Here is a 21,270-nt window from a genome sequence, read left to right as displayed (position 1 = left end):
ATTTTCTATTACAAATAAGATGTATTAGAATAGATTCAATCATTTGGAGGTTATTAACCTTAAAGAAAGCAACTTTCCAGTGATGGAGTAGAAAAGTCAGACCATGAGGTGTTAAGGAGACAGAAAAAGGTGGAACAGAGGCCAAACACTATCAGCTCTTCTCTGGTGAGCAACAGCATGGTGGGCTGTTGTAACCATGACTTGCTACTCACTAGCTGACTAACTGGGCTTGGGAAAGTTAGTCTGTTCCCCAGATTCCTTGTTGTAACACAAGAATAATATTAGTTAGGTCCTGGGTCACTTTGGATATCCACTGATCCTCAGCACACTGACTACCTGCTGCGGGCAGCTCAGTTTTATTTTTCTCTGCTTCTGGACCCTCTGCTGCGACCATGCTCCATCAGGTCCTCAGTCAGGCCAAGAAGCATCCCAGCTTGATCCCCCTTTTTGTATTTTTTGGAGCTGGAGGTACTGGGGCACTGCTGTATGTCACGTGCCTGGCATTGTTCAATCCAGATGTCTGTTGGGACAAAGAGAATAACCCAGAATCCTGGAACAAGCTGGGTCCCAATGAACAATATAAGTTCTACTCAGTGAATGTAGATTACAGCAAACTGAAGAAAGAAGGTCCAGACTTCTAAATGAAATGTTTCACAACAAAGCTGCTTAGAATGAAGGTCTTCCAGAAGCCATACACACAATTTTCCACTTAACCAGGAAATATTTCCCCTTCTAATGCATGAAATCATGTTGGTGTATTCTGTTGGGGTTTACACTGATTAATAAATGTTTGGGGAAAAAAAGAATAATATTAGTTGCCTTAGAGGGTGACTGGGAATAACTCCCAACTGAGCTGATGGAGATGGACCTATAAGTCCATTCAAGTAGACATATCCCATTTGACCCAAGATGCTGGCACACTTTATCAGAAAGTCCAGAAAAGAATATGTGGAGTCAAGCTTAAAAAAAAATTCTTGCATCATAATTGTTCACTTAACAAGGAGAGCAGTAGTGCTCCATCCCCTAAGACACAATGTTTCTTTCACAGCAAATACTTGACTATCCTGAAATGAGATTCATAGATGAAATAACCTAGCTACATACATTAAATATAATGTAATGCCCAAACTGTTTTATATAGGATAAATTAAAGTAGGTTAACATTAAACATGCGATTTCCCATGTGACTACTTATGCATGGCTTTATCAGTAGCACAGTGACGTACACAGATTCTGACGTCTATATGGCCAATCACTATGGATGTGACAGCTGAAAACCTGTTTCATCTGTTTCATTTTATTGGCAACTCAACTTTCTAAAATGTGAAGAACTTTTGATAAATTTCCAGATAAAACAAGTGCACATTTCCCCCATCTACACAATAGATGCATCTTTGGAAAATTCAGTGGATACTGAAAAAAAATGCAAAGACTCTCAAACACAAACTATTTTGTGTTTAAATGGAAAATTGAGTTAGGTTTCTGGCTCAAGTCATTATAAATAGGTTCTTCATTGACACGAATGTGTAGTGGGACACACAAAGTTCCCCAGTTCTCAGGGCAACACTCTGTGTGGGGACTTTCCTGGGCACCGCAGGACCTCTGCCCCAGTTGGCTATCCACTCTAATGCTGACAGCCAAAAAATACAGCACAGATTTCCGAAATGCCCACCAGGGGGTGGCACTGTCCCCTTGGAGAACCACTACAGTGGGATATGTGACTATAATTGAAGTCTACATTAGGAGAAGCTCACTTGATACTTGTTGAGAATGATTAAGAATCTTGCAGATCCTCACAACTGTCATTTTGAACTTTAGTTCATGCTGTGGACAGGCCGTGAATATAAAAGGAAGATCTAGAAAGGGAAAGCCAGATGTTTTAATCTTTCAAGCTTAACCCCGTTGCTTGGAAGTGCCTGTCTTTAATGCTACATATCAGTGATTTTCAACATTTTTTTCTCTCATGGCACACATAAACTAATTACTAAAATTCTGCGGCACACCAAAAATATAATTTTTGATGATCTGACAAAATATATGTATAATTTTGATTCATTCACACCAGATGGCTATTGTTGTGTTGGCTGTTGTCATTTTTTAATGTGACAATCTAAGGGAAAAGAGGCCAGTGCCCCTGACTAAATAGTTGGGTATTGCATGTTTTAAAAACTCATATGGCACACTGGTTGAAAATTGCTGCTATATAGAGAAAAAACATGTAAAGACTTAGACCCATGCCTGGCTCATAGTAAGAGCTGAATAAATGTTAGTCACTGGTATTGTTACTCATCAAAGCAAGAAGAACACCTGCAGGGAGGTGATCTTGGGTTCTCTGACACTTGCCAGTGTTGGTTTGGTTAGCAAAGGTGGCTGGAGATAGTCATTAAGATTACAAAAGAAAAAAGAGAAAGATCTCATCAAAGACTCTATAAGTGAGTGGCACAGATCATACTCCCTTGCTGTTTTTTTCCCCTGTAAAGAGAATGTAAGATCAGATATGACTTTACTTTTGACAGTGTAAGTTGTTGCTTACATCAGCAAAAACTACTCATACTAGGATGATGGTTCAGTTAGGGGTTTATTTATTCTCCTCCATACAAACACACAGGGACATGCAAAGAACATAGGCTGTTATATACTTTTTTTGGTTGTTGTAATGATTTATGCATCTCTAAACTTGGAAAGAGAAATATAGTTCTCTTGAACATGGAGAATTTCAGCTACAAAGGAATTCTTAGCTCTAATAGGAGTGTGTAATTGAGAGAATGTGCAAAAAAGGAGGAAGTAGTTTAAAAGGAGGAAGTAGTTTAAAAAGAGAGATGGTTCTTATTTTTCTTGAGTAAAGCATCTATAAAATGCAAAAGAAAATGGCTCTGGACTCTGAAGTCAGGAATTCATGATGCCATCATTTTGCAATTACATCCCCTTTCATCTATAGATCTCACAACAGTTTATGAACACTAATTAAGTTTCGCCACACTCATAGAGCTCACTCTGAGTTTTATTTACTCCCTTTTTACTGAGGCAAACCAGGGCAGAGAATGTTTAAAGAGTTACTTGAAATTACAATGCTGAGATTTGAACCCAGCACCCCAAAACTCTGGCCCAGAGACGGAGGAGGCCCAAAAAAACAGAAGTATATAAATTATATATTTTCATTAAATGATATTAAAATAACTGCAAGTAACGATTAATATGGGTATATATATATGGATTTTTGGAGAGAGAGAGAAACATTGATTTGTTGTTTCACTTAATTACATATTCAGCAGTTGATTCTTGTATGTGCCCTGACCTGGAATCAAACCTGCAACCTTGGCATATCAGGACAGCGCTCTGACCAACTGACCTACCTGGCCAGGTTGGCCCTTTTTAAAAAGAAAAGAAAAAGAAAAGAAAAGAAAAGAAAAGAAAAGAAAAGAAAAGAAAAGAAAAGAAAAGAAAAGGAAAGGAAGAAAGGAAGAAAAGAAAGAAAGAAAAAAAAAAGGAAGAAACACACAAAGCACAGGCTAGGTCTGAGATAAATTTCAGAGGGCTAATTGGGACAGCTACACTTGAGAAATACCCAGGGCCAGACTTATCCAGGACTCAAAATAAAGCCATCTGGGCCTATCAGAACTTTTGAATTGAGACTAAAGGTAATTTAAAGTAATGTACTTTCTCTCTCCATATCCTCTTAAGGTGAAAATTTTAAGTTGGTGCACGAATATTTTTACTTAAATGTAACTAAAATCAGAAGAGGGGAATGACCAGAAAGTCCCAGCAAAAGCAGGTGCAAATTCTGGGTGCCAAGTAGGGGTCTAACAGGCTCCAAAATTATTATATTTCTGAAGTTAAATCAAATACATAAAAATAAAAACAAATTGTTCACTTCTTCAAAGACAGTTATATGCCAAATTGCAGGGGAATTTATTAGCACATCCAAATCTGAAAAAGAAAAGTTATTACATAGTTACAATTCCAAGTTACAAGAAGGAAACAGAAAGTAAAAAAAAAAAAAAAAAATTCTGGTTGCAATCAGTTTTTATTCCAAATTGCGTCAGTTTATTAAAAAAAAAAAGTTTACAAAGGACCTAGTCCATAACTGTAACAGAAAAATAATATAAACCAGAAGTATATAAATTATATATTTTCATTAAATAATATTAAAATAACTGCAAGTAACAATTAATATGAGTATAGATAGATAGATAGATAGATGTTTGTAGATGATTTTATACTTAAATTCTGGCTCACACTGTTTTGGAAAATGTTAAGATAATATTACCTTTACTTAAAAATATGCAGCAAAAGTAGTCTAGCTGGCATTTTATCACCCACATTTCAGTAAGCTACCATATAATGATAATTGATGTTTATGGTTTAGAGGTTATTAAAAGATCCCCAAATGCCTTATAGGTTATCAAAGAAAGATAAAATGGTATTTAATAGTTTTTAAACCTTTGACATAGTTTAAGTAGTGAGTTATTGGATGGTCCTTTGGATCTTGAAAATTTGGGAAATCACATATGGTATAGAAACATTCTCTTAATCGGAACATGCATTAACAAGGAAAATCCATTCTTTAACACATTGCACCTTAACATACAATTTGTGAAAAAGAAAATGTGGCCAGGGCAAAACATTTCTGCTTTTTATAAACCTTGAACTGAGTATGTCCCTCACCAATTATACAGGGTCCCTTGGGCCCCAGGACTTTCCACAAGCGGTTAGGTCTCTATGGCGATGCACTTGGCCGATGAAGTGGAACGCAGGTGATAACGTGGGGCAGGCACTGGGAGACCATGGGGAGTCTGGCTGCAGAGAACCACGCAGGGTCTTCTTGAGCCTCTAGAACTGACTGCTCAGCCTTGTCCGGAATTTGCAGAGCCACCGGCAGGCCTACCCTGACTTCCCACCTGTACAGGGAATTGTGCGCTGCCCAACACCAGGTGGCAGCTTTGGAGGTGTGAGTGCTTTTGATGGCTGCCCATGCGGAGGACTGGTGGCTCCCTCTGGGGCCTTGCTTCCGCTGGCTGATGCGTAAGTAGCATCCTTCTTGCGCCCTCAGGCTATGACTCAGGTGAAAGGAGTCCATTATGCCCAGCCCCTTGGACTCATGCAGCCATTCAGCATCCCCGTTCAAATTACACTCCAGGGTGGCCGGCAGCGCCATTGGAGGTAAGTCACCACCGGAATCTCTCAGCCTATAACGGGAATCTCGCTGAACAAGTGGCTAGAGGAAGAATAGCCGTAACGAGTTTGGTAGTTGAGATTGGTCATCATCCTCTGAAGGTACTCACTGGCCGCGTCAGAGGGGACACTGGGGGCTTCCCCAGCAGCGGGGACTTCCGGGAGGCTGCATCCTGTCTCCTTGGCTTCCTCCTCCAGGTTGCAAGTTCTTGGAGGCCAGTGACCTTCTAAACTCATCTCTGGCACCCCAGCACTAGAACATGGCCCAGCACATAGTTGGTGCTCAATAAATATCTCTTGGTTGAGTGAAGGAATGAAGAAATTAGTACGAGCATTTGGCCCCATTGTTGAAGCATGCTTGGGTCTTGGAGTCACAGGCCTGGGCTCAAATCCCAGCTCCAGCACTTAACTAGCTGGATGGCTGTGGGCAAGTCACTTAATTTCCCTAAGCCCCATCCCCTTGTCAGTGAAATGGGGATACTAATATCCTCTACTGCCTTAAGTGGGGAAGTGAGAGAACCCACTTCTAAAGGGGGGAAGTGAGATAGTTAAGCTATCTTGAGGACCTCTTTTCTCCCCAGGGGCATGCAAAGCAGAGGGTCGGAGAGCCTTAAACTGCACTCCCTTTGCTTGTCGCTGAGTGGGGGAGGGGGGCACTCAGAAATGGGCACCAAAGTTGAAAGAAGAGCAATGCCTGAGGGTATTTGAGGAATGGGATACTAAAAGCTTAACAGCTCATTCCCAGGAGGGGTACATTTCCCAGCCAAATTATTCACTCTATCCAAAAAACCTGGATGATTGGTTAGTGCTTGAAGTGGAGCTGGGATAGTGGAAACCATGAAGATCACAATGGTCATCACAGTACCCACTTCCATCGTCCTTTAACTGCACGCCAGGGTATTTGAGAGAGAGAATGCTGGAGAGGAAGATGTAGGGGTTTGGGCGGATGTGGGAGCTGCAGGAGGAAGGAAGAGACAGGCCAAAGAGGAAAGAGATACAGGCAAAAACACTTCTCTCTTAAAAAATGAACGAATGCTTTTGTGAAAAGACAATTAAAGTGAATCACTGTATGGCAGAAGATCAAATGACAAGCTTGCAATGGAGCAAGCTTTAATGCCCGTTCTTAACATAATTAACCAGACAGAAGAGCAGTCATGTTCTCCCTGAGGCAATACCGTATCCCATTTTCATTCTGAATTACATGATTGGATTATTGCTTTTTCCACCTACCAAACTCGATGAACCACGTTGACTTAATCTCACTTGCTGTTTCAAAAGAAGATGTTAAATGATTTCATGATTAAAAAATAGAAGGGGGTTTAAAAAACATAGAAGGGTGAAAACAACTACCCAAATCTCTTCTGCAACACAAACAAATTACAGGGAAATATTAATTTAACATACACAATGCTTAGAAATTACATACACATATGAAATGAGTGTCAGATGAATTATCAAGCTTTGATGAATCACAGCATCTAAGGAACACTTTAAAAATAATCTTAAAAAAATCTTTATTGTATTTTTTTCCCATTACCATTTAGTCCCCTTCTGCCCCTCTCCCTACAGCAATCATCACACTGTTGTCTGCATCCATGAGTCCTTTCTAAGGATCATTTTTTTGAGCAAATTACAGTGTAGGAGGGAGAGGCTGCTGGCATCTGCAGGGATCACACTCCGATGAGCAAGTTCAAGCCTTTGAAATCGAGTTTGCCTCAGGTTAAGCCAGAAGGCACCTGTAGCGAAGTGTAGGATCAGGGAGTATGAAAGTCAGTTCTGTCTGCAGGGGAGATGACAGAAAGGGGGTGGGTACTGTCCTGACTGAATAAAACATCTTCAGGTAACACATTGGTTACAAGTGGAGATGTATGCTGGCAAAAAGGAATAAAAATGCTGTTTACTTATCTCTGGCTAGAGAGCAAAATTAGATCATTCTTAAGTGCTTTAAGGTCCTAGGATGAAAGGTGCTTGTAAATAGCACAAAGTTAATTACAGGGATGCTTATGGTCTCGGAAAACTTATTCAACAATAAGAAAATGATGATATATCCAATTGATGGAATATTATTATGTGGCCAATAGAAAGGTTACAAAGAATTGCTGCTTACACAGGAAAGTGCTGATTATGCTAAGTAAAAAAGGCAAGATTAAAAACAACAACACCTATATCCAGTGTGATCTCATTCTATTTAGAACAATATAGAGGAGAATAACCCACAAAGTAAACAGTCATTATCTCTAAGTAGTAGAATTGTGGGTGACTTTTCTATTTTTCACATTTCATAAAATGAACAGAGAAAAAGTACTATTGCTTTAATATTTTCCTATAGCTTGGAATAATGTAACTATTGTTGGAATGATCTGTTCTTTAAAGTTTTGATAGAATCAAACTCTAAAGCCATCTGTTCCCAGTACCTTTTGTAGTGGTATGGTAATTGGTCTATTCAGTTTTCCCATTTCTTCTCACTTAATCTTGTTAACATATACTTCATCCAAAAGCACTCATTTCCCCTTTGCTGCTCAAGTATTATCTTATAATTCTGTATTTGCTTTTTCCCCTTCTCCCTCTTTCCCGTCCATCCTTCCATAATTAGGTTCATGAGAATTAGACATTTGTTAGTCTTTTCAAAGACCAGCTTTGGGAATTATTCATCTTTATTTTTTAAAAAATGCCTGGATTTAATTCCTTTTTGCTGTTTGGATTATTTTTCTCTACTTTTTTCTCCTTATTATAGACAAATACAGCATCCGTTTTTAGATTTCTTTCTTTAAAGAAGAAAGCTTTTAAAGTCCTAATTAGCTTTAGCTATGCACACAGGTTTGAAGAAACTGTACTCCTTTACATTGCTTTTGAGACCACTTATAATTTCACTTTTCATTCCCTCTTTGATCCATGGCTGTGTTCTTAATTTTATTAGTTAAGATTTTGTGGGGCACCCTCTTTATTCTTATTTTTTTCCTTCTAGCTTTATTAACTTTTGACTAGATACAATGGCTTGCAAAAATTCTACTCTGTCTTTTTTAATGTAAGTATTCTACTGTGGCCAAGTTAGAAAAGATGCACCTTGGCCTATCTTGTTTCGTTTTGCCTTCCTATTTCCAAAATGGAGGTGTTTGTTTTGATTCCGTTTTTACTTGGTTAGTGAATTCTCAGGTGCTTCTTGCAGGATGGAGCTCACAGGGGTTGGCCCATGTGACAGCCCTAGGTGTGGGCGATCAATACTCAGATTCTTGCCAATCCCCATGAGTATTTCTTGCATGTTGAGCAGAGCATTCTTGACTGAGAAGAGGATTCTTGGGTTGCAGGTTTTCTCTCTTCACTGTCTGTAGGTGTTCAATGACTGTACTCTCGTCTCTAGGCAAAGTAAGAAATCCACTGCCAAGCTGTCTTCTACATAACTTGTCTTTACTGCCTGGGATCTTAGGAGATTGCCTCTGGAGCCTCCGACCTCTGCTCCCGATGTCTTGCTATGGTCGTTCCTTTCCCCTGATTCTCTCCCTTAGCCCAGAGCACGTTCCAAGGTAGAGGGCCAGGGTGAGAAAATTCTGGAAGGGGTATCGAGAGAGGCTTAGAACTTCATGCCTGGTCTTAGTCCTGCAACTGTTCACATGGCTGCTTGGCTAGGTCGCTGTCTGACCAAAAACTGGACACAAGGGTCATGAGAACTGGGTGAGGGATGGCATTTAAGAAACATTGGTTGACGGACCGACTCACTGGAGGGCTGTAGCAGCTGCCGCAGTGACCAATGGGCATTACTTTGGTTTAACAAGCTCCAAATGTTAGAGACCCCTCTGCTCACAGGTACACACTGCTGGTTCCTGACTTGAGGCAAATCAGGCCTTGCTTTTCAAGAGATACTCTGAGGACAAGTCTAAATATGAATTATTCACAATAAACATGCCCTTGAAAATGCACGTCATAAGTGTCCAGCTCAATAAATGATCACAATTCGAACACTCCCATGGAACCACTGCCCTCAACAGTTAATACACGTTAGAGGCCAGATATTCACATGTCCTTTCCACTCCCTGTCCCCTGCCTTCCCTCCAGAAGTAATCGGCAGCCCTTTCTCTCACACAGTAGGTTAGTTCTGCCTGTGTTCCGACCTTTCTAGAAAAGGAATCATGCTGCCTAGACTCTTGTGTGTCTAATCCTTTTGCTAAATTTGTGCTTGAGATTCCTCCACGTCGTTGCTGGTCGCCGTACGCTGTTGTTTGTCATTGCTGAACAGACCGCGGCTGACCCGTCCACTCTACCGTCAGCGGGCCTTTGGGTTGTTCCCAGTTTTTACTGTGACGCATGATGTTGCCGTGGGCATTTTAGAAATTGTCTCATTTAACTTTGTGTTTCTCCTTGGATCCCAATTACAGACACAGAAAGTTTCACGTTTGCTTCTCACTCACATGCTTCCAATTCCGCAGGTGTTTGCTATGGACTGAATGCTGGTATCCTCCCCAAGTCCTATGCTGAAACCCTAACCTCCAATGTAATGCTATTTGGACGTGAGGCATTTAGGAGGTGATTAAATTCTGATGTGATCATGATGGGCATATGCCCTTGTAAGAAGAGACTAGAGAGGGCTGTCTCTCCCTCTCTCTCCCACTCCCTCTCTTTCTCTGTTCTCTCCCCCACACCCCACCCCACTATGTTAGGATTCTGCAAGAAGGCAGCTGTCCGCAAACTCGGCAGAGTTCTCGCAAGACATCAACCCTGCCCTCGCCTTGACCTGGGACTTCGCAGCCTCCAGGACTGTGCAGAATACATGTTTGTTGTTTAAGCTACTCCATCTCTGAAACTTGTCAAGGAGCCCAATTGGCTGTTAAGGATCCATTACACTGTACTCAAAAGACAAGTTGATAATTCAGCCTACCGAAGTATCATGAAGATATTATTTGATTCTAGCCCAGAACTTCTGTCCCATACAGAAGCTGCTGGCTGTTAAGCATTTGAAATATGGATTGTCCAAACTGACATGAAATTGCATGTCCAGAGGGCTCATTCCTCTTTTCAGGAATTTCTTCCATGGCCATCCTTGCTGCTCGCTGTGGTGTCCCTGTGTTAGCACAGTGGCTCTAGTGTCCCTGGCCCCCAGGAAGTAGGATGTCCTGTGAGGAAAGGAACAGACAAATAGTGCTACATGGTCTCAGAGGCGGGGAAGCTCTGTGTGAGCTTGGAAAGACTTCGAGAACTGGCAGGTCTCAAGCTGAATAGATGGACGCTGGGAGCTAAAGGAAGACAAGTTTGGAGAGGTGGTAAAAGTCTGATTGTGCTGGGCCTGGAATCCAGGTTAAGTTTGGACTTTTTTTATAGGTTCTAAGAAGCCGCTGAATGTGTGTGTATCTGTGTGTGTGTGTGTGTGTGTCTAGGGCAGAGTTCCTCGACATTGGCCCTCGTGACGTTGTGAGCCAGGGAAGTCTTCATCAGGGGAGGCGTTGTAGGAGGTGTAGGAGGTGGAGCAGCATCCCTGACCTGTGGCATCCCCACCCCAGTTGTGATATCCACCCATGTGTCTAGGCACTGCCAAATGTCCCCTAGGGGACACAATCACCCCTGGGGGACAATCTGTCAAGAAGGACATTGTAGGAAGATGTCTGAAAGACTCTGGCAGTAGTCACAGGGTGGTTGGAAGAGAAACCACAGGAGGAGGTGGCTGGTTAGGAAGCAGATGCCGTGGGCCAGGGTGCGTGTGTCTGGTGCGCTGGCAGAGAAGGCTGGCAGGCGGTGGGAGGTGGTACAGCCAAGGTGGGCAGAGCTTGGAGGTGACAACTTGGATAACAGGAGACAGCAGACAGTCACAGATGGGCACCGGCCAGTGTCTAGGAGAATCATCACATCATTGTCCAAACATGTGTCTATCAGAACTTGGGAAACCTGTGGGTGAGTTTGGTCAAGAGTTTGAATTTTAATACCCTTGTAGGACAAGAGAGGTTGGGAACTACACCATTATCTCTAGTTTGTAAATGGAGAAAGTAAGTCAAAGAAAGATGAGTCCATGCCTTCTGAGTGAAGACCTGAGTCCCTAACAGAGCTCATGCAAGAAGGAAGGCTGACTCCCCATCAGAGCACACAGTGCATTGTCAGCTGAAAGGACTTGTATTTGTTTTGTTGCCAAGTAGGATGACACCAAAAATAGATTTCATTGTCCTCTCCTTTCAAAAGTGCTTCAGTGACACAGAGCCTTGCCCATGGGGAAGAGGAGACTTGGTCTTTGCAGCAAGCAATGAAAACTTGAGCTGTTGTGGCATCTGGAAGTCATTTGCCAGTTGGAGGAGGAGCAGCTTCCCACGGATGAGGTGGAATTGAAGCCCGGTCGGTCGCTAATTCTGTCACAGCCAGGTCAGCAGCCCTTAAGCAGGTACCCTCGGGGGCATCTTCCAGGAAGCCCCTGGAAGGTGGAGATAGGAAAAGAGAGGACCAGTAAGCTCCAGCCAGGACAGGAACACTGTGGGGTGGCCCACTGTGTCACCAGCACTGCGCTAGGGAGCCCGGAGCACACAGAAGGCCACATGGTCATCACAGCCGGGGGTAGATAGACACAGGGCCCCACTACTGGTCCAGAAACATGTCACGGGCTAAGATGTTGGCCTCTTGCCCCCTTCAGCTTCTTGCTAGAGTGGCCTGTGTGGCGCTGACCCGGGCACTCAGTTGCATTCCGGGTGCCCACCCTCTGCAAAGCACCACGGACGTGCCGGAGCTACAGAAGGAAAGAGAAGGCAGAGAACAGAAGCTGCGAAGTAAAAGGGCTGCGGACTCAGCACGGAAACGCTGGCCTTCCCCGCTCTCCTGCTGCTGCTGCCCCCCTAGCACCTCTGCATGTGACTTGCCTGGCCTTGCCTCCACCAGGAGGCCTTCCCAGGTGCACCAGGTGCTCAGCGTCCTGCCCCAGCACAGGGTGCTCTGCTCATCTGTGTGCAGATTAGTTTCTCCACTGAGACTCTCAGCTCCTGAGGGCGCGGGGCTCCACCATATGCATTTCTGCTTAACCCACAAGACCGGAGTCAAATAACTGTAAGCCAAGCCGCCACATGTGTGTGCAGAGGAAGGCGGGGCCCCCCAGATGCTCTCCATCTCCCCAGGTCTCTGCTTCTTGCTTTGCCCACTGTTCTGGGTGAGTCTGTGCTGGTGGACCTGCCGCCATGTCCCTTGTCCCCCCACCCTCCGACCCCTCAGCCTTTGAATGTATGCAGCCCAGCTAACAATGAGCCCTCCCTCCTGGATGCTGCAGACACCGAATCTCTTCGCATCCCGGGGCTACCCTCCCACGAAGAAGATGACGTTTTGGTAGAATATGTGAACAGTTCTGGGCCTCTCCCAACTGCCCCGGTTGGGCTGTGCCTTTGCAGAAGGAACAAGCTCACTGCAAGAATATTCTGGGTGTGAGCTCTGGCGTCATCCTTAGAGCGCAGGGTCTGACTGCGATCGAAAAGCTACACTGCCCACCTTTTGTGTCTTTCTTCAACTTTTTCAATTCAGAGCACTTGACAGGGTGCCCAGGACATACTAAATGCACAAGAAACTCACTCAATTGAATTCATGGACCTAATTTCCTTCATGATTTAAGTTTGGTGGGAAATAAAACAGTATTGGCTGTGGGAAATAGTGGGTCCATTTTACATTTGTATCTCTTGACTTCGGAGTTTATTGAAGCTGGCCAATGGGTCCTATTTTCAGTGGCTGTAAAGACGCAGTTCAGGTCCTCCAACCCAGTAAGGCTGTTTGATCCAATTCAAGGAGCCCGGGCAGAGAGTGGGGATCGGGGAAAGGACGGTGGCAGACATTGAGTTCGCACTCGCAGTCTCAATTACGGGAAGCCAGGCGTGGCCACAGTGGTCGGGTGGGCTGGATGCCGTTAGCCCGGGAGCTAGAAAAGAGAGCAGAGGTGAAATCCAGGAAGAAGAAGAAGAGGGAGTAAAAGTTGAGTCAAAGCTAATGAAGTGTCTGAGCTCATGAGACGGCTCTAGGCACGAGGTCACGGGACAGTGACTGGTACCCAGAACTAAAGGTGCAGGGGCTGGCTGGGGGACAGAGCCAGGAGCTACTGGGCAGAAACGGAGGGTGTTTCCCTGGGCAGCAGCTGGTGGCCAGGAGAGCCTGAGCAAGGGTCAACTAGAAGTGAGAGCCCAGGGTGGGCTGGAAAACCCGGGCAGGCTTCCAAAGACTGGAACAAAACCAAACGTGCACGGACAGGAGGAAGTATTGATCAAGTGTGGTTTATACACTGCGACAAGCAAAGGACAAAGTGCAGCTGTAAAAACACGGTAGAGTCCCCCAAACATTACACTGAGCAAAAGAACGAGAACACGTTGTCCTGGCCGGCCGGCTCAGCTGGTTGGAGCATTGTCCCGCGCACTGGAAGTTGCAGGTTCGGTCCCTGGTTGGGGCATGGACAGGAAGCAATGGATCAGTGTTTCTCTCTTCTCTCCCTCTCTCCTTCACTCCCTCCCCCATCTCTTTCTCTAAAATCAATGAACATTTCCTCAATGAGGATTTTTTTTAAGAGACAGAAAGAATGAAGACACAGAACTCGTACCTCAGTGTAATTCCATTCATTCAGAAACAGGACTGTCCTTTTTAGGTTTTAAACACGCAGGCGGTAAAACTGTAAAGAAAGAAGACAACGGTAAATTGCCTCTTGAGGAGGGGATGTGGGGGTGGTGGTCTCTTTCTTCCCCTGGCTGTTGGTAGCAGAGCGCGTGCTTTATATTCGGTATTTAAATTGCCCACATATATCTGTGCACTTTCCTTTTTCAATGTCCTGTTTAGTAACTTTCTTTCAAATCAACAAAAGAAGTCATACGAGGTAAAATCTTACAAGCCATTCTCTTGCAAAAGGGGTCCAGACATGGCTTTGGTGGCCAGCTGTAATGCCAGTTTGGCAGACTCCCCATGAGCAACACCTGCAGGCTTCTTGGCACATGTTTTCAATCAGCACACATACCAGGAGCTGCCTGCGATGGGCTGGGCACAGGGGTAGCCACTGGCGGTCAGGAAGGTCCCTTGCTCCCAAGGCATCCTGTGAAACCAGAGAAGTTACGTGACATGCAATGCTTCCCTCTGCTAGGCTTTCTGGAAGCTCGGAGCTGGTTTGCCCTTTTGGTAATTATCCTTGAGGCTGATTTTTGTATTTAATTATAATTCTGTCTTCTCACTTTACCTTTTGCTTTGTTATAAGAGCTAAGTTTTCACTCCCTTAGTTTTGAGGATCTGCCACATTTTGCAGAAAGCCACTTCCAATTTTTTTGGTGGTGGTCAGAGAAAATGAATAAATGAAGAAGCTGGAAGCTCTTCTCCTGCTCCTGCCCTGCCCCTCCGTCCCCGCCTCTGTCTTCCCGGGGTCGCGGCACCCTGTCTGTCTCCCTCTGTAAATCTCCACCCGGGAGGCAGTCCCCCATACTTGAGATACTTTGGGCACACTGTTCCTTTCATTCTTGTCATATTTTCGAGTCCCTCGGAGTCAGGCGATGGACAGGTACGCGGAGCTGTTTTTCTCCTCAGCCCTGACCAGCGGAGTCGTCAAAGAATCCGCACACGTGAGCTGCGAGGCCAGAGCAAGACCCGAGTTACTCCTGGCTTTGCCAGCTGAGTACCTCCATCACCCCAGTGACCGTGGCTGGAGAGGGGCCTCCCAGCAGAACTACATTTTAATTTACCATTTTAAACACCCTGATCAGCTCTCAGAACACACTTGGCTTTGCTAGAAGATAGTCTGGGAGGAAGCATATGTCAGCGGACCGGGACTGCCTGGTGACTTTTGCTGGGGAGAAGGTGTTTCACATGCTGCCCCGTGATTCAGGCGCAGACGGGACCCCGAGGGCACAGGGCACCTGCGCCATGGGCCTTGGTCAGGGCTCACTCAGCTCTGCAGGGCACCTCCCACGGGGGCACTCGGGACGGGTGAGGGCTGTGGGCGGCAGGCTTTCTGGTTCCCTGAGGTGATAAACCTGTGCAGGCATCTGAGACATGTGACCGGGCCAAGGATCCTATTCCCTTGGCCACTCATTCATGTCAGCGTGACAGCTACAACCTGGAAGAGTGTCCACCAGCAGTGGAAGAGATAAATGAATTTTAGGGTATTTATACAGTGGATGGTGATCAGATGAGGACAGAGATGTAGCAATGAGTGCGTGCAAAGACGTGCGTGGGTCTGACAGCCATGGTGTTGAGTGAGAGAACATTGACTCCGTGCGTCCCATGATCCCGTGTATACCTGAAGTTCAGGAACAGGCACAAGTGATCTATGGTGATAGCTGTTAGGCTAATGGCTGGATTGGGGGAGTATTGATGAGGGGGGGGGAAATGAAGGTACTTTTGCGGGTTCTGGAACCATGCAAAAATGTATGAAGCTATACACTTAATGTCTATGCAGTTTACTGTTAGATAGGTTACCCCATTCACAGTTATCAGAATATTATTGACTCTATTCCACATGATGCCCATTACATCTCCCTGACTAACTTCATAACTGGCAGTTTCTTAATTATTAATCCCTTCACCTTTTGCCACCCTCTCCCCAAAGCTCTCGCATCGGGAATCATCAACTGGTTCTGTATCTGTGAGTTTGTCTCTGTTCGGTCTGTTCATTTCTTTTGTGTTTTAGATCCTAAATGTAAGTAGGTTACATGGTACTTGTCTTCGTCTGTGTGACTTGTGTCACTTAGCATAATGTCCTCTCGGTTTATCCATCCCTATTGTCCCAAATGGGTTTTGTTCTTTTTTATGGCTGAGAAATATTCCATTGTATATATTTCTTTATTCATTTGTGTATCAATGGAATGTAGTCTTTTGATTGGAGCATTTCAACCATTTACATTGATAGAAGTTATTGATAGGTGTGCAAGCTGGGTGAGGGGAGGATCAATGACAAAACAATGGCTTCTGCTGGCACTTCTGTGTGGGAGAAAGCTGCTCCCCAGCCCTGACTCTGAAGCCAGACAATGTGGTTCCTCCCTGTATGTCCCTGACACTCTCCAAGCTCCTGCCCCAACACTGGAGCTCAGAGCAACTGAGTCTGCCGGTGAGTACATCCCTGCACGGGCCCCTTGAGGGGAAGCTGGGGCTGCAGCAAGCCGCTGGGACCCTGGGCTGAGGAGCATCAGTGGGGCTGGGACCCCTTACTCATCATCGCTCCTGCCAAGGGGACCCCTGCAGCCCGCATACCCCCCATCATCTCTTAAGTGCCACACGGTGGGTGTGGGGCCTGTGCCTTCCGCATCGCCAGCCCTCCTACCTGCGTTTCCTCGTGGCTTCTTCTGAGTGTCCTTCACTGTATAGGACTTGTGTTCAGCTGGTTTTCAGGCCGTTCCCGAGGGGTGTTGTTCTGCAGTTTAGGTGTAATTTTGAGGTGGTACCGGGGGGTGTGGTGCGGGGGGTGAGCACAGCACTTACCTACTCTGCCGTCTTGATGAAAGGTTCTTCCCTGTAATCTATTTGTGAACAAAATCCCATCCTTTGACTGTTAGTTTTGTTGTGGAATTTGCTGGCTGCATCCCCTGGTGTCATTTCCCATGTTTCTCTGTTGCTTGTGGTCCCTACAAACTGGTAGCTCCGGGAAGCTCTTCAAAGTGCACATGTCCAGAGCCCGCCCTAAAGTGTGTTCAGTGGGCCTGGTGGGGGTGCTGGGAGTCTCTCCTTTTCCTGAACTCCCCGTGTGGGTCTGAGTCTGTGTGCCTCGTGTCTGGGCACTGCCGACCCGCCTGAGTGCCAGTAGCCAATGTCAGCCTTGGTTACAGCACGTATCAGACACAGACAGGAGGGATCCCGTCTCCAGGGGTGGGCAGTGGGATGGTCACTGAGGGAAGATGCATTAGCTGTCTTTTGTAGGTTAACTGAGATTCCCATTGGGAACTTTTGGGGGGCCCCAGTGCGTGTGCCTCCGTCCTCTAACCCAGCTTAGGAAAAGTCCTTATGTGACCAGGACCTTCCCTGGCCTGAGGGTGTGTGTCGGGGGAGGAGCCACAACAGTCTCCCTGCAGTGGCCCCTGAGGACAAGTGTGCTGTCCACAGGCAGGGTGACTGCAGCCCCGCCCAAGGGCCACAAGCTGCTGACAGTGCCCCCCAAACCATGGCTCGTCCTTGTCTGCTGATATCGCCCCTCCCCCATGCCCCCCACTCCCCAGGCCTGCCTGTCGCCTTACCTGCAGAGACGCCCACTGCTACCAGCCAGCACCGCCCTGCCACGGCCCACGGCAGTCCGAGTGGCCTCTGCATCTTGTCCCTCACACCACGCCACCACCCTGTTCTAAGCCCACCCAGACCTCCCGGGCCACTTAGGACAAGATCCACACTCCTCTCCCTGGGTGACAGGGCCCATGTAGTCTCTGCTACCTCCCCCGTCAGGTCTTCACTCTCTCCCCCCTCCTGGCCTCACCTGGCTTTTCTGGGGGTCCTGGATCAGGCCGGCCGCATTGCTGCCTCAGGGTCTTTGCATTTGCCACCTGGCCCTCCAGGAATGCTCTTCCCCCCAGCTCCTCACGTGACCCATCACTCACGTCTGCACTGAACATGCACCTCCTCAGAGGAGCCTTCCCTGACCACCTCGTGTAACTAGACCCTCCCTAAGTCTCCCTATTCTGCTCCCGAGACACCCGCTGGGGGCTCCCCGAGTTACCACAGACGGCTTCAAGGAGTCTCGTAGTTTGTGTTGGTGGCCGCTGGCAATGACGCGGGGCAGGAGTCCATCTGGTAGACCGGGGGGGCCCTGCTAAGGCCCCCCTGCACTCTCTGCTGCTGGATTCTGCTGGACTCAGAGGGCAGGCTGGTGTTTCTTCTGCCCAAGAAGGAGGTGTCAAGGATGACCAGAGAAGCACAAGGCTTCCTGCCCGGCCGGCTTCAGCCCTGGGATGGCCAGCGGTGTCTCCCGTGGGAACCTCGGTGTGTGAGGCTCCCTGCCCAGGGCTGTCGAGGTGGAAGGAGCTGGCTGAGGAAGGCTCAGACGCAATGGCTCAGGTTGTGATGGCCAGCGGTGAGCACAGGGGTGACTGAGAAAAGGGACATTGGCTGTCCTGGGCCATGAAACTTTTGTCCCTTGTGCAGAGTGCCTCAGCCAGCAAGCTTGTGCGGGCTCAGATGTTTGCCCCGCGCTCCAGCCGCTGACGTTTGGCACTGGAGCAGCCGAGGGGTTCGTCCGACTCTTCCTCGGTATGGCGTCTCTTCATGGCCCGTCTGGCTGGCTTCTCCGCCACCCCATCTGCTAGGGGGAGCTTCTGGTGGCTCAGCTCCTTGTACCCGTGCTCCAGCCGCTGACGTTTGGGACTGGGGCAGCCGAGCTGTTCTTCCGAGTCTTCCTCGGGATGGCGTCTCTTCATGGCCCATCTGGCTGGCTTGTCCGCCACCCCGTGCGCTGGGGGGAGCTTCTGGTGGCTCAGCTCCTTGTACCCGTGCTCCAGCCGCTGACGTTTGGGACTGGGGCAGCCGAGTTCTTCGTCCGAGTCTTCCTCGGGATGGTGTCTCTTCATGGCCCGTCTGGCTGGCTTCTCCGCCACCCCCTCGGCTGGGGGGAGCTTCTGGTGGCTCAGCTCCTTGTACCCGTGCTCCAGCCGCTGACGTTTGGGACTGGGGCAGCCGAGTTCTTCTTCCGAGTCTTCCTCGGGATGGCGTCTCTTGAGGGCTCGTCTGGCTGGCTTCTTTGCTGGGGTGGCCAAAGCAGGGTCCCCAAAGCATCGATATCCACCAACCAGGGAATATGTCTCTCCATGCCAGCCCACCTGGGTGTCTCCACTCATTAGGTAGGGGACATGGTAGCGACCAGGTGTAGAGCCATAGATGCGAGGCACACCTGTTGGAAAGAGATCAGAACTGACCCCTCACTTGTGCTGTATGTTGTTCTGCCGGGACGTCCCTTCTCCCGTGTCTCTCCCAGGCTCTTCCTGAAGCCTTCTCAGCTGCTTGGCACCCCAAGCACAGCCTCGGCACTTCACTTCACGTCCCTTAGAGAGGGGCTACTGGGGGCCTAGGGCAGCAGCAGACCAGAATATCTCCCCCATTCCCAGAGAAAACAGAACCCGGAAATAATTGCAAACTGGGTGCCCCCTAATCTCTCCCACAACAGAGAAATAATTTCTTACAACCTGTCACTTTGAGGCTTTAAGGAAATAAAATCCTTCCAAGTTTTGGGAAAAAAATAATTTAATATAAATTTGTTTCAGAACCCCCTTCTGCCCTGGCAACTCCTCGCAGGCCCCATTGGTGCTGATTTTTCAGCCACACTGAACGCTAGTCCTCTGATAGTTTTATCGAGATGAGAAAAAGGCCACATGCTCGAACAGTTACCAGGAGGCTCAGAACCGCATTCTGGGTACCAAGTGTGGGCTTCCATCAACCCAACAGCCTTCTGGGAGACCATTTCCTCAGCCCTCAGTCTCAGAATCACTTCATCACTCCCTTGGGTCTTTCGTTCTTCCCATGGGTAAGTTCCCCCATTCCCCCCAGTACTCAGCAGCTCAGTCTGGGACGTATCTGAGGGGGCCCCTGTGGATGTGTACATGACAGCACAGTGAAGGTGACTGGGTTTGAAAGAACCGTCCAAACTTCTTTATTTATCATGAGCCGATGAAAATGTACTTGACTTTGCTAAGAGGCCAACCAGTAAAGGGTTTGAATGGAAATAACTTGTAGCCCAAAGGGGGAGGCTACATCAATAAGATGAGGACCTTTCTGAACACTTGCCCAGGTATGACCTTGTAGTTGTCCTCAGTGGTGAGCAGGACACTGTGGGTCTCTGATGGGGACCCAGGCCATTCACTGGCATTACTTAGAGTGAGGGTCGTTCTCAGGTATGATAGACAAGCCCCAGTGGGTGTGGTTGTGTGTACACCAATCCCTCCTGTACAGATGCCCAGCTTAGACCTACCTGCTGCGCTATTCACCCAGGGGACTGTGGTCAAGTTACACTGAATGAAAATGATGCGGTCAATCGACATCGTCTCTGTCTCTGTCTCTGTCTCTGTCTCTCTCTCTCTCTCTCTGGAGCAACCAAACAGGTTGGTGTCCGTTAGAGAAATGGTAGGAAAGGTTCTCACGTTTCCGTAGTTACCCTGGGATGCAGACCGTGAGGTCATCACTCCCCGGTGATGTCACTCATGGAATGTGTGGCTTGAGGCTCTCAGGGTTTCATGGAGAGCAGGCCACGGGCCCAGAGGCACCCTGCCTGTGCCCTGGTATCTGGCCCTCCCCACCCAAGCCCAGGTCAAGGAGCCACGCCCTGTGGCGTGTAGGTGTGGATGGGCACAGCCCTGGTGAGCACAGGAAGGGAGGAGAAGCTCCACTGTGAGACGGGCAGGAGAAGCAAGATTGGCCCATGACAGCTGGGTTTCCGGACCTGACCCTCCGCATCCCACAGTCGGAGAGGCAGCGGTTTGCATGGCCTGCGAGCTAAGGAAGGCTCCTTGGGGGTGGGCCTGAAGGACCTGTGACCACTGGGCCCGTGGAGAAGAGAGGGAAGACATTTCAGTTGGGAAGAGTAAAAGCAAAGACAAGCTCTTCTTGACCTCTTCTGGTCTCACACGTCAATTCATAGGACCCTCACGTTTTTAGAAGCGATGACTCAAAGCAGCGAGAGGCTCAGCGGCCTCCCTGCGGTCTCACAGCTGGTGGAGAGGCATCTGCTGGATGCCAGGGCTCCACGTCAGGGCTCTGGGCCCATAGATGACAGGAACGTAAGGATGAGTTCATCATATTCAAAGTGACACTGGCAGAGATGTTCAAGTCACTCGAAGGCCAAGGGGGTGTCTCCTGAATGACTTCCCAAGGTGGGAATGGGGACCCATTTTTATTCTAAATGGACACCAAATTCATGACAAAATGACATAATACAAATGACAACCCAGTCAACACACTCGTCTTCCCCTCCCAAAGACAAACAGTGACGATGCTGCCACCATGAAAGGGGCAGACATGGGCGCAGAGGCAGCCCAGGTGAATCGGGAGCTGGAACTGATGGGAAGGCAGCAGCTCTCCTCACAGGAATGGCTTGACCAAGTCTCGCCTTCCTCGTAAATCCTTCCCCGTTTCATACTTGTTTGCACATCTTTCTGGTGGGGTGCCCATTGAACCGATTCTTCACCTCTGTTATCTGTAGTTTGAACATGTGTGATACAGGCT

The 21,270-nt window shown here is 47.4% G+C and overlaps 1 protein-coding gene and 1 pseudogene across 1 annotated transcript in view; both read left to right on the top strand.

Annotated features, from left to right (window-relative positions):
* Positions 1–392: 392 nt before the first annotated feature.
* On the top strand, positions 393–774 carry LOC150020919 (cytochrome c oxidase subunit FA4 pseudogene; annotated as a pseudogene).
* Positions 775–5,053: 4,279 nt separating this feature from the next.
* Positions 5,054–21,270, top strand: part of KCNMB3 (potassium calcium-activated channel subfamily M regulatory beta subunit 3) — a 33,150-nt gene continuing 16,933 nt past the window's right edge. Inside the window, 1 exon segment of the mRNA XM_090274111.1 lies at positions 5,054–5,160. Coding sequence (XP_090130237.1) covers positions 5,054–5,160 — 107 coding nt within the window.

This window comes from Furipterus horrens, unplaced genomic scaffold (assembly GCF_987537825.1).
Source record: "Furipterus horrens unplaced genomic scaffold, mFurHor1.1.pri manual_scaffold_1, whole genome shotgun sequence".
In the NCBI taxonomy this organism is placed as follows: Eukaryota; Metazoa; Chordata; class Mammalia; order Chiroptera; family Furipteridae; genus Furipterus; species Furipterus horrens.
The sequence above is the reverse complement of the archived record's forward strand: the minus strand, read 5'-3'. Positions and strand labels throughout refer to the sequence as shown.